Below are 12,480 nucleotides of genomic sequence, written 5' to 3'. Positions count from 1 at the left end.
CCGATGAGCGTAATGAGAATTTCCTCCGAGGAGCAGCTTGCCGCGATGAAATAATCGCCCGAGCAGCAGGATCTTTGCTGGGGATTAGAGAGGCTGCTACTTGCTGAGCCAGAGAAATGGCCGGCGAGGAGGAAAAACTCCTACCGTCACCTCTGGCACCTCGACCCCTTTGCCTGCCACAGACGGACCGAGGTCCCCAGCCCTGGAAACTTCTGTCCCCGATGCCTGAGCACTTTTGCAAAGTCCCCTTCCACCCTCCTCCTCCTCTCCCACTCGCTGCCGTGCCGCTCCCCAGCCCGGGCCGGCGGGAGGGGTGGAGAAGAGGTAAAGCAGCAGCTGCCTTTTACAGGCAACAGTGTTTTCTGTCGGTTCTTTTTGGACTGCTGAGGCATAAAACGCCTGTTTCTCCCCGGCTTACGCGCCAGGGCGCTCACCAGCTGGGCTGTCCCACCGCACAGAGGGACAGCAGCAAGTTCTAGACATGGATTTTCAACGCAGAGTGGTTTAAAGCATTTTTTATTCCATTCTAGGCTCGTTTTTGTTTTTTTTCCTTCTTCCTTTCTCTGTCTTCTGCGGATCCTGGTGTGTCCATCCCTTGAGGATTCCTCATTTTCTTCCCCAAATACCCCAAGTCTTTTTTTAACTGTTTGCGAAACATGGGAACCCCAAGCCCAAAGGAACATCCCTGGTTTGAGGAGAAGGGTTAAAGCCAAGTTATACCAGAAGTGCTTTACTTGAGGGCTGGGCTTGGGTGTGCTTTTTTTTTTTCTTTCCTCTTTTGGACACATTTAGACTCACCATCCGGCAGCTCCCCAGCTGGGCTGCGGCAGAGGGTGCTCCAGCCGTGCTAGTGACCTGCCCCAAACCCACAGTCGCTGCGGAGTGTTTGTGGGAACAGCCGGCAGCTTCCCTAGTCTTGAGCACAGCAAGCCAGAGGTGAAGCCAGCAGCGATAAGAAACCCCGGGTTCCACAGCCCCGTCAACCCCCTGTGTGCTGGGAGAGGCTCTCGCCCCGCTCCCAGCGCCAGGTCAGAGCAGGACGCCCAGTGTGAGAAACTCACTGTCCCCAAAGGCCCCTCCTGACAAAACAGCGGCTGTGAGCGGGGCACCGGGGGCTGAGAGCGGCTCTGATGCAAAACGAGAGTTTCATAGGCTGGCAGCTGGCGAGGCGGCCCCTGTGCCGGGGGGGACACGGCCATCCCTGGCAAAAGGTCGGTCGGGGGGTCAGCAAGCTGACACAAGGTCGTGGCCACCATGGTGCTTCCCGCTCCTGCCACTGACCCCCCATCGTCACCTCCGCGCTGCTCCTGCAAGGGGCAGGATGCTATGGCTGAGGACAAAAGTCCTCCGTGGCGCAACCAGCCTGTTTGTGATGCTGCTGTGTTTTGTGGGAGGCACATTTTATCCTGTGGCCTCAGTGTCCAGTCAGCGGGTGTGTGCAGGGCGGCCGGCGCCATGACGCCTCGTGCTGTGGTGCCTGGTGCCAGGCGGTGTGAAAGCTGCCGTGGCTTCTCCGCAGCATTCCTGAAGCTACGGGGAGGAGCCCGGGGGGCAGCCCGGCTCGCAGTCCCCGGGAGAAGCCCACCAGCTGCCCGCGGCAGCCCCCACGGCAGTTGTGCCCCTGCGGGGTGCCCCGTACCTCCGGCCAGGTGGCCCCGGCTCCGCTCCAGCACTCCGCCGCACTCCCGCTCCGGGTTTTCAAAACTACTCTAACTTCAACAGGCAGGAGCTTCAGCCAATAAAAAGCCGCAAAGCGTCAGCACAGCGTTCGCTCAGCGCTGGCGGCCAATCCTCATCGCCCGTTCCCTATATCCCGCCCTCCGAGGGCATGCTCTGCCGACTATTGCCTCTGCCTGGCGGCCATATTGAGTGTGGCAGCAGGCGCGTCTCCGTGCGGGGGTGCTTTTCCTCACCCCCTCGCCCCTTCTTTTGCGCCGTCCGCACCGGGCAGCGCTTAAGCGCGGCGCTGCCTCACCCGCGGGGCCGTTGCGGGCTGCGGAGCAGCTCCCGGAATGTAGCAAAACCGTGTGGTTGCCTCACGAAGCGCTCTCGGCGCCATCTTGAGTGTGGCACAGTCCCCTCACTCTCCGTGCCGGTGCCCCGTTACCCCGCGGCGGCAGGCGGGCCTGGGGGGGTCCCCGGTACCCGCGGGCGGAGGGGCTCCGCGGCCCGGTGTGGCGGCTGTCTGCGGTGGGGCTGCTGCGTGTGCGTGCCAAACCCTGAACTCGCGAAAGGTGTGCGTGTGTGGGCAGACAGTCGGCCTGGCTGTTGTTTTTGTTGTGTGTTTTTTGTTGTTTTTAAATTGCCAAACAAGCAAACTGGTGGGAAACCCGCATTTCAGCGCGGCCGCCCCCCCGGCCGCCCCTCCCCCGCTCCCCCGGGGGCGGCGGTTGTTGTTGTGGCACAAGTTTCCGCGGCGCCGAGAACACGGCGCAGCTCGGGGGTGGAGGAAGGGAAAAGGACCCCGGCGGCCACCGGGGGGACGGGGCTCCCCCGCACCACCCCGCTGCTCCGGTACTACCGGGCGGACGCCGTTGCCCGGACGGGGGCGCAGCGCCGGTTCTCCTGCATTACTATTATTATTTTTAACTCTTATTATTATTTTTCCTGCCCTCCGCGGGCGGGCGCGCACGCCTCCCGCCCCTCCGCAGGCATGCGGGCTGGCTGCGGTGGGGAACGGGAGGGGGAGAAGCGCTGGGCTCCTACCCCCCTGCCCGCCGCCTCACACGGCGGGGCGGGGCGGAGGCGGCGGGGGCGGAGGCAGCGCGGAGAGAGGGGCGGGCAGAGGGCGGGGGCTCCGCCGCCCACCGCCCCGCGCCTCGCCCACGCTGAGACCGGGCCCGAACTCATCGCCGCAGTGTCGGCGGCGCCGGCTCCTGCCGCTTTAAGCGGCCGTGCCCATTGTTTGCGCCGCGTCCAATGGGCGCCGGCGGCCGCGGCGCGCGCGGCCAATGGGCGCGGCGCGGGGCAGCGCGCGCGCCGCCCCCGGCTCTATAAGAGGGCCCGTGGCGCCGCGTGAGTCCCCACTGGCTCGCGCAAAGCCATTTTGCCATTGTTCTGCCCGCGCCGCCGCCCGCGCCGCCACAGCCCCGCACGCCCCCGCCATGTCCGACACGGCCGTGGACACCAGCGCCGAGATCTCCGCCAAGGTGAGCCGCCGCCCCGCGCGTCGCCCCCGCTCGCCGCTGCTTTTTTTTCCCCTGTATTTTTTTTTTCCTAAGCTTTTTTTTTTTTTCCCGTATTTTTTTAACCTTTTTCCCTTTTTAATTTTTTTTTTACCCCATTCCCTTTCCCGCTTGTCTTGCCCCCGCCTTCCCCCCCCCCCCCCTCGCCCCCCGCGTTGAAGTTGGCGGTGGGGCTCGGTGCGGAGCCGCCGCCGCCGCGCTCGCTGTGCGGAGCAGCCTGCGCCGTTTCTTTGTCTACAGCGTGCGGGAAACGTGCTCGCCGCCCTCGCCGGTGCTGCGAGTCTGGCCGCGCTGGGCTCCGCTGCCTCCCGGGGACCCCGGCGGCTGCGGGGCCGTCCCGCCACGGAGGGGCTCGGTGTGTGTAGAGCACGGTTTGCGCCCCGGCCTCCGTCTCCGTTGGGGGGATGGCGGCGGCGGGCAGCGTTCGCCTCATTCAGTCCGCTGCGGGAGCTTGACAGCCCCGTCAAACTTGGATCGCGCTCGGCGCCGTCGGTGCGGGGGGGGAGCGCTCCGAAACGTGCACAGGAGGGTTGGGGGGGCGGAGGGTAAGTGACTGTTGTGGAGTTGCTCCCTATAAGCCGAGGGGGTTGTGGATGCTATTTCGGAGTTGCACCTGGTTGACGCGGGGTGAAGGGGGGCAATTGCTGTGTCGGTGTTACCCCCGGAGAGGGGGGGACAGTTACTATTTCGGAACTGCCCCGGATGGGGGGGTGCTATTTCGAAGTCGCCCCCGGAGGCGATGCGGTGGGGGCAGAGGGCTTTGCCGGTGCTGCCCCCGGAGGCGGGGGAGGGGAGCAGTTGCTATTTTCGGAGTTGCCCCAGCAGTAGATCCCGCGGTGGAACTGCCCCGGGTGCGCTTGGGCAGCGGGGCTGGGGGCTTCGGGTCGAGCTCCTTGCAGCGGGATAACTTTGCGAGTCGGGGATGGGAAGCGCCGCTACCGGTCGGGAGGGACTCTCCCGGGAGTCCCCGCTGCGGCTCCCGGCGCCCGCCTTTGTCTGCGAGCGGCGGCGGAGCGTCCCCCGGGAGCGCCGGGCACCCGGGCGGGCTGCGCTCCCGACCGGGCCGCGGCGGCGGTGCGCGCTGTCGAGCCCGGGGCCACGGCCGGCTCCTCTCGCCGCTGCCGGGAAAGTTGCGGGAGGAGACTCGATTCGACCTGGGTGGGTGAGTGGGTTGAGGGCGGCCGTGCCCGGGGGCCTCATCACCCTGCTCCTCGGCCGGCACCGGGTCGTGCCGCTGCCGGGGGAAGCGGGGCTGGAGGTGGGGGGGAAAATTCCGAACAAGGAGGAGGGTTTACGAAAAACAACCAACAATACGCCGTTTCGGGCAGATTTCGATTTCACTTCTGTTTCCCGCTCCCGCAGCCGTACCCCCCCCCCCACCCCCACCCGCCCTTCCTCCGCTCCGGGGCCGCGGAGCCGTCCCCGCTGCCTCCGGTTCTCTCGGAGCTGGGGAGCGACGAAGCGGGTCGATCCCCATCCCTCCCCGGGGGAACGGGGCCAAGTTTGCCGTTAACCTTCCCCTGCCCTTTAGAGCGGTGGAAAGGGGGGCCTCGTCCCCGGCTCGCCCTCCCGGGGCGTCGGGGATCCGTGCTGCGGGGCGGGCGGAGGCGCGCACGGCCGCAAGGTGACCCTCCCCACACACACATACCCCCGGTGGCGGGGGCAAAGCGCGGAGGCACCGGGGCCGTTCGCCCTCGTCCCGCCTTGCCGTCCGGCGCGCTCTCGGGAGGCGGGGAAAGGGCGGCGGGGATCCCGCCCCGCCCGGGCGGTGGCTCCGCTCCGAGCGCCGCCCCGGCTGCGCCGCCGTGCCGCGGGGCGCCCACCACGTGCGGCCCTGCCCGCGCCGCCCCCTGGGAGTCGGAGTCCTCCGCGCCGCCCCGGCCGGGACTACACTTCCCGGCAGCCCGTGGGGCGCCGGGCCGGCGCGCTGGCGAGCGGCCAATCAGAGAGGCGCGGAGAGTGGCGCGCGGTTTGAACGGCGGCCGCGCGCGTGGCGGCGCGGGGGCGCCCCCTGCCGGCGGGAGGCGGTTCCTCCGTGCACACGGGTGGACGCGGCTCCGGGGCGGGGGCACCGGGGTCCTGCCCTCTCCACACCGGGAGCGGAGCAGGAGCGAAGGTAGAGCTCCTGGGGCAGCTGGTGTGTGACTAAACGCCATCGCTATTTTATGGACAAACAGCCTTGCCACACCTATAATTAGAGGCTCTGTCAAAGCTTTGGAGCTAAAGCAGTCCTGCCGCACGGACTCCTGCTTTGGAGGCTGCTGCACACATCTGTTTGTATTGGACTGGGCCTGGGGAAAGAGAAGCTGTGGTCCTCTCCGCAACCCTGTTGCGAGTACAAACTTCATGACCTGGCATCCTGATGGCCGTTAAACCGAGAGTGTCTTTGGTACAGGAAAGGTCAGGGCTGGCGATCTGTCCAGCCAAAATCCCCGAGAATGAGTTGTTCCTTCACCGGGAGAATTGCTTACGTTTTGTGAACGGCTCTCTTTGAAAAGAACCATTGGGCACAGTGAGCCGTGGAAACTCTGACTGCCTGATTCGCTCTGTGTTTAACTTAGGAAATGCTTTGTCGCCCTCATGCCTGATCTGAGGCTGTGGCTGCCGAACGAAGTGGCGCAGCGGTGCCCGAGAGGTTGAACGGTTGTGATCGGCCTCTGGGGAGTAGGGGACCAGGAGCTGCTGATGGTGTGAGACTGGCGGAACTGGGCAGAGCGGGGGAGCTGGCCTGGGATTCGTCTGTGAGCACTGAAACAGGAGGGAGCTCGTGTTTTTGTTTCACCCCAAACTCCCAGGATGCTGGTTTGATTGGCTGAGGTTCAATCAACAGGTGTAGCCTCCCCAAAGCTCACTTCCAAATTAAGTCCTTCCTCGGTGTGCTAGTAAGCTGGGTTTAAATAACCTGGTGGTCTAAAACCTCTGTGCCATCTCACCTAAGCGCAGCCTGTGGGGTGTTGGAAGTCCTCCCAAAGCAGGGCTGTGCTCTCACCCCGGTTCCCACGAGGAAGTGACAGTGGTGACAGTGGCGCGGCGGGAGTGAAAGTGCCCGCGGGGAGGGGGCAGAGCAGCGGAGGAGGAGGAGGAAGCGACTTTGAAACAGCTCACGGTCGCCGCTGAAGCCGGTGGTGCCGCCGGCCCCGGGGAAGGGCCTCTCTGCTTTCCTTGGCTGCGGAAACGCTCCTTGTGCTGGAGGATCTCGCTCCAGCCGATGGAGGAACAGAAGGGGAGGAGGATGCAAGCGGAGATGCCAGTGTTAAATCCAAGCACTCTTTATGCAGGAACATAAAGTTGGATCCTCTCAGCCTGTTTGCCGAGCGACTTGGCATGACATTTTGACAGTGATCAATAGCAAAAGCACACAATCTCCTGCTCTCCTTGCGGTGGAGACTTAAACTGAACTAGCCAGGAGCAGTGTAAAAATAGACCTTTTTTTAAATTTCCCCCCCCCATCCTGTTACACTTAAAGCCACGGGCCGGATCCTGGAGTCTCCTCCCCGCTGCTGCGAGAAACACCAGGCGTGTGTTATTTGCTGTATGATTTTCCGCGGGCAGGGCAGATACCGCTGTCTCTGCTGACAGGCGCTGGGGTTTGTTCCTATTGCGGACATGGGGGTGACGGAGCCCGAGCGTTGGCCGGGGCTGCCGGCTCTCCGTGGCGTTGCAGGAGCTTGCGTGGACTGTGCTAGGATGGGCAATCAGCCAGCGCTGCCGCTGTTGAGCATACGCAGGCGGCCGGCTCTGTGTTTGGGAGCTCCAAGGTGAAACAGAGCGGTCTCTTTTTTAGATAGCTGCTTTCCCGGCGAGGCTGATTTGGATTGAGGTTCGTTCGCCCCCGTGCTCTCCCGTTCCCAAGGAGGAGCCCGAACGTGGCGACCAAATCGCAGAGCAAATCGGTGTCGAGAAACCAGCTCCCGTGCGCTCTCAGACTGTGTTTTTCACGCTTAATCTGCGGCTTTTCTGACCCAGGCACCTGGAATTGGAGTGACTTCTCTGCTTTTCTGCTCCTTCCAGGATCTAAAAGAGAAGAAGGAAGTTGTTGAAGAAACAGAAAATGGCAGAGATGCACCAGCCAACGGCAACGCTGTGAGTATGGCTGAGATCTGCAGGGGGAGGCAGCCCTAATGCCAGAGCCGCCTCATTTTCCTCCCCTTTCTTGCTTTTGCGGTGGTCTTGTCCCCAGCCCTGCTGGAGAGGGGACCCCTCCAAATGGCAGCACTATGCTGTGCAGAGCCCTCCAGCCTTTGGGGCTGCAAGTCCAACGGACATTCCGAGCCCGTGGGCAGTTGGTTTGTGTGCAGAAGGGAAAGCTGGGCTCGAATCCTCTCCCTGAAAGCCGTGTGAGGCTGTTTCCAGGGCTGCCTGCTTCCTAGGCGCTGGAAAAGGAGAGGAAGAAAGAAAAAAGGAAATGAAAAAAAAAAAACCCAAACCCTACGGTTACAGTGTTACAATCAGTTGAGCAGGGGAAACACATTGTGTACAAGTAAACCCGGTTGGTTTCCTATTTTTAACACTCTGGGGAAAATTCACTCTGCTGCATTTCTGTGTGTCACAAGAGCCTTTGCAGTCTTTGTCTTGGCATCAAAGCTGCAGTTCCGAGTTACTCTGGACTCGATCCTCCGTGCTGCCCGTGTCATGCGGAGGTGGGCGGCATGTGGGACGCGGGTCTGGGGCTCCGGTGGGCTGGTGCTTTGGGCAGGAAAGGTGGGGACGCACGCTTCTGCCGAGCAGCTCTTCCCCCTTCTCCCTTCCCTGGTGCATTTTTTTTAAGTGATGTTTTGTCTTGCCAAGGAGAACGATGAAAACGGAGAGCAGGAGGCTGACAACGAAGTAGATGAAGAGGAAGAGGAAGGTGGCGAGGAAGAGGACGAGGAGGAAGAGGGTGATGGTAACTTTCTTTGTTCCCCCCACCCCTGCCCTGGACAGCGGGCTCCCCAGAGCACCTGCCCCTTGCCACTGCGGCTGGGGAGCTCTTGCCAGCCGGGCTCAGTCCTTCCTTGCTCACCGGTGCTACCAACACGGGGAGTGAAGTCAGCTTTGAATCCATTCCAGCAGGCTGAGGGCACATTCCTTCCGTCCTCCCTCCTCTGTCCAGACGGCACCGTACGGCCGCGCTGAATAAGCGCATTAGCCCTTCTGTGCGAGTCATAAAACCTGCCCTTGACTCTTGCGATCGCAACTGCTGCTGCAGATGTGAGTTCTGGTCGGTGGGACGGGCACAGCCCTGGATGGCCGTGCCTTGGCACGAGGGATAGGTCACCATCCTTGTTCATGGAGCAGCGCGAGCCGGGGGCTGATCGCCTCTCCCAGCCCTTCTCTGGGCTGGGTGCCATGTGCATGGGCAGGGGAACCTGCAGCACTTCCCCGCTCCTCTGGCGGGAGCGGGCGGACTTGCTTTAATCCCGGCCTGTCTGCGGTGTCCCGCGTCTCCCTGCCCTCCGCTGCTCCTGACCTGGCCCAGCCTGGAGGTGGGTTTTGGCAGCAGTGACCAGAAATCCAGCAGTGACTTGCCGAATCACTTCTCACCCTCCCCACTATTATTTTTTGGTTTCCTCCCCAAGATCTGCTTGGATGAATAACATTGTTTATTTTTATCACTCGTTAAGGCTGGCAGAAAACCATTCTTGTTATGCTGAGATGAACTTGAGGCGCTTGATTAGCTGTTACTAGGTTAATCCCCTGTGAATTTTTGGTTTATGTGCTGACCTACTAACCTGTGGGTTAGTTTTGGGAGATGGGGACAAGGCTTGAAATGTACCAAGTGTTAGGCCAGTGCCAATTTGGATGGTGTAAGGGGGTAAAGCTGCCTCCTTTGGGGTTGCACTCCACTCAGCAGCATGCTGTGTGTGCCCTTTGGTGTGAACTGGCTCACTGGGGGAAAGCTGGGAATTGTGGCCCTGTTCATACTCAGGATTTTAACCCCTGGGGACAGGGCACAGTGTGGTTACGTGCTGTCCTGAGCTCATCTACCTCCAACCCTGCTTCGCGGTGGAAAAGCGAGGAACACTCGCCTCTCCCTGCTCACCTCAGGCAGGAGGGGGAGTGGAAGTGTTGCTTGGATACTGCTGTGACAAGCCCGGGGAGCCTGGGTCCCGCGGTGCCAGCCCTGCTCTCACCAGCCCGCCGGGTGCGGTTTGGCAGGCGGTGCTGGAGGTGTGAACACCTTGCTGGGATCGTGCACGGGCTCTGTCTGTCCGTGCCCGCTGCCCTTGAGTGATCCCTGCCCGGGAGCCGCACCTGAGCTGCTCAACGCTGCGGGAAAGAGGTTTAAAGGCAGCGAGTGCAGCTTGCATCAGCTTTTTTTTTCCCAACCCTCGAGGCCAAACTTCATCCTGGAGTTTGACAGCAGAGGGGAGCTTGAGGGTGTATTTTTCTCACCCTTCTCCCCATCCCATCTCGTTATTTGCTTTGCCTAAAGCAGCTCAAAGAACTAAAAATGCTCCCAATCAGCTTGTCGCTGTCACCTGACCCACCGGCCGGCCCGGTGTGTGTGGTGGCTGCCGGGGTGTTGATCCATCACCAGGAGCTAATCTTGGCCCTTCCCGCCGCAGGGGCCGCGCTCTGGCTGAGCACACGCCGGGAAGGGAGGATGGGCTGACCTTAATCCCCCCGGCTGTCTATACGTGTGGCTCGTGGCGGTGGTTTAAAGCCAGCTTACAGGCCTTAGCGCTCTAAGTTTTAGTAGGGTCTCCTGTTACACAAGAGGTTTGTCTCGGCAGCCGAGAGGTTGTTCCTCCTCCAGGGCCTCCGGTCTTGCCTCTGACCCCCCAAAACTGGCCGACTGTGGTAGACTTGGTCATTCTGATCCACTGGCCTACTTGAGCTCGAAGTGGGTCAAAGCCCAGAGCTCTGCTCATCCTCTCTGACTGCAAGATAACTTGGTAGCATTTGTTTGCTGTTCTGATAATTAGAAAGTGTTCTGACTCAGAACTAATGCGTTCTGGCTCTCTTAACTCATTAAAGACGGACTAATAGCTGCGAAGGGAAGCAGAAGTAATCTGGAGCAGTTAGGCAGAGCAGCTACTAGGTAGTTTTTTCCTTTTTTATTTTAATTTTTCCTGTGATTTCAGCATTCATGCTAGGTGCTGGTTTCGCTGTCTTGTTGCCTGTGGTATAAATGCAGCGTGATCCAGGTTCAGAGCTGCAAATCCTTGTTTCCCCTTTGGGCCACGTCAGTTGGGAGGTGCCCCAAAAGCAGCCCCTGTGTCTTCAGGCACTCACTGTTCTGCAATGGGGCACTGGGCATCACCATGGGGGGGCTGAGCCAGGATTAAACCCAGAGGTGCTGGACCCCTGCGAGAGGATCTTATGGTCCTGTCCTTCTCCATGCAGGTGAGGAAGAAGACGGCGATGAAGATGACGAAGCCGAGGGAGCCACAGGCAAACGGGCAGCTGAGGATGACGAGGTAGGGAAGAGCGGCCAGCCCCTTGCAGCCACCCTGGAGGGTTTGGGGGGTGTCGGTGGGGCCGGGCTGGCTCTAGGGCTGGGATGCTGTATCCATGCGCTCCCTGTGCCTCTCCGGGGACGCGTCCCGGTTCCGTTTATACGCTGGCCTCATTAGTGGGGTGTCTGCTGTGGCTGTGGGGAGCCCTGGGGTGCTCATGCGGGGGAGCTCCCCGAGCTGGCTGCGAGAGACCATCTTGCATGGGGGAGAAACGCTTGTGTTGCTCCGTCCATGAGCAGGAGAGGGACCCAGAACCCTCTTTCCTGCCTTGATGTGGCTCTCACCAGCCCCCCCATTCCCCATCCCCTCTCCTAACGCCTTTGCTTTCACCCCCCAGGATGACGACGTCGATCCCAAGAAGCAGAAAACCGATGAAGATGACTAGGCAGCAAATTATTATTATTATTGTTTGTTTGTTTTTTTTTTTTTTTTAAATAAGGAGGAAAACAACAAAAAAGGCCAGCGCGTCCTCTTCACCCTTGGGAGCCCCCTTCCCTCCCAGTGCAACCCCCTCCCCACACACACCCCCTTTCCTCCCCCCTCCGCCGTGGTCATCCTCACCAAGTAGAGTGAACCCCGTCCCTGGCCCCCCCGGCGCGGCGCTGCCACTCAACCAACATACGAAACGATTCGCCCGTTAGCAGGGAGAGAAAACCCCCCTTTCCCCACACACCCCTCCCCCCCAGGCACCAAAACTTCAAGGCCCTGCTTTCTTTCTTAAAAGTACTTTAAAGGAGAATTTGTTTGTATTTTTTATTTACATTTTATATTTTTGTACATATTGTTAGGAGGTCCGCCATTTTTAAGTGATCTCGGATTGACCAAAAGGGGGGCTTTGAAGTGTATATCTCTCTTGTTACCTATCTCTGACTTTACTTGTGGTGTGACCAGGCCCAAACCATTATCTCAAAGGAGAATAAAACAAAACCTTGTAAAAAAATTTAAAAAAAAAAGACAAAAATGCAAAAAAAAAAAAAATTTACAATCTTATTCTGAGCATTCCAGTAACTTTTTTTTGTGTATGTACTTTAGCTGTACCATAGATCGTGGTTTGTATGAGGTGGCAAGGCCAAAGATAAAAAGGTTTTCTTTTTTTTTGTTGGTTTTTTTTTTTCTGTCTATGAAGTTGCTGTTTATTTTTTTTTCTCTTTTTTTGGCCTGTTTGATGTATGTGTGAAACAATGTTGTCCAACAATAAACCGGAATTTTATTTTGCTGAGTTGTCCTAACAAGGCTGCCTCCCAACTGCTGCTTTTTGGTTTAGTTTTCATTTGTTTTGGTTTATTTTAGTTTTATTTTATTGATTTATTTCTCCCCTTCTTTACCTTCTTTCTTTTGTTTTGCTTTGGGCTTGGGCTGCAAAGAGAGGTGGACAGAGGGTAGAGGGGGTGCGGGGTGTTGACGGGGGTGCCTGGGGGATGTGGTCCCGCTGGTGGCTGCAGTGTGTGGCTGTGATGTCCCCTGTTGGGGGGACATTCCTCAGGGCTGTCCCTGGGGGAGAAGAGACCCTCAGGATCATAGAGTCCAACCATAACCTAACTACCACTAACCCATGTCCCTAAGAACATGTCACAGTGCCCACAGCATGGCCTCTGCACTGTCCTGCTGGTTTTTTTTGGGGAGGGGGTGTTGATGGGGGTGAGTTAGATAGGGAAACCATGGGAGATACAGGCTAAGTGGATGTGAGGTGGGATACAGGGTGCTCAGCAATCCTGTCCATCTAGGGTCAGGCTTAGGGGTTGCATTTGGATGATGTGGGGATGAGGAACCAAACCCCACAATCATTGCACTGTCTGCTGTGGGTGGGTGGCCCTCTGGTTTTGGGGTGCTGGGTGCTGAGGCCACACGAGTGC

At 59.6% G+C, this 12,480-nt stretch overlaps 1 protein-coding gene across 1 annotated transcript; it reads left to right on the top strand.

Annotated features, from left to right (window-relative positions):
* The first annotated feature begins 2,908 nt into the window (after positions 1-2,908).
* Positions 2,909-11,859, top strand: PTMA (prothymosin alpha). The gene is made up of 5 exons (XM_065072912.1): positions 2,909-3,149; positions 7,197-7,268; positions 7,977-8,070; positions 10,515-10,588; positions 10,965-11,859. Exons 1-5 carry the CDS (start codon positions 2,952-2,954, stop codon positions 11,010-11,012), a joined length of 486 nt encoding a protein of 161 aa, XP_064928984.1. The 5' UTR covers positions 2,909-2,951; the 3' UTR covers positions 11,013-11,859.
* Positions 11,860-12,480: the final 621 nt, after the last annotated feature.

This window comes from Columba livia, chromosome 9 (assembly GCF_036013475.1).
Source record: "Columba livia isolate bColLiv1 breed racing homer chromosome 9, bColLiv1.pat.W.v2, whole genome shotgun sequence".
Taxonomy (NCBI): domain Eukaryota; kingdom Metazoa; phylum Chordata; class Aves; order Columbiformes; family Columbidae; genus Columba; species Columba livia.
This window is presented reverse-complemented; position numbering and strand designations above follow the sequence as displayed.

Excerpts from the sequence above, each read along its gene's own strand:
- PTMA (XM_065072912.1), top strand. The coding sequence starts at position 2,952 with ATGGGCGCGGCGCGGGGCAGCGCGCGCGCCGCCCCCGGCTCTATAAGA. Across the intron at positions 7,269-7,976 it reads CACCAGCCAACGGCAACGCT|AACGATGAAAACGGAGAGCA; the intron begins GTGAGTATGGCT and ends CTTGCCAAGGAG. Across the intron at positions 10,589-10,964 it reads GGGCAGCTGAGGATGACGAG|GATGACGACGTCGATCCCAA; the intron begins GTAGGGAAGAGC and ends TTCACCCCCCAG.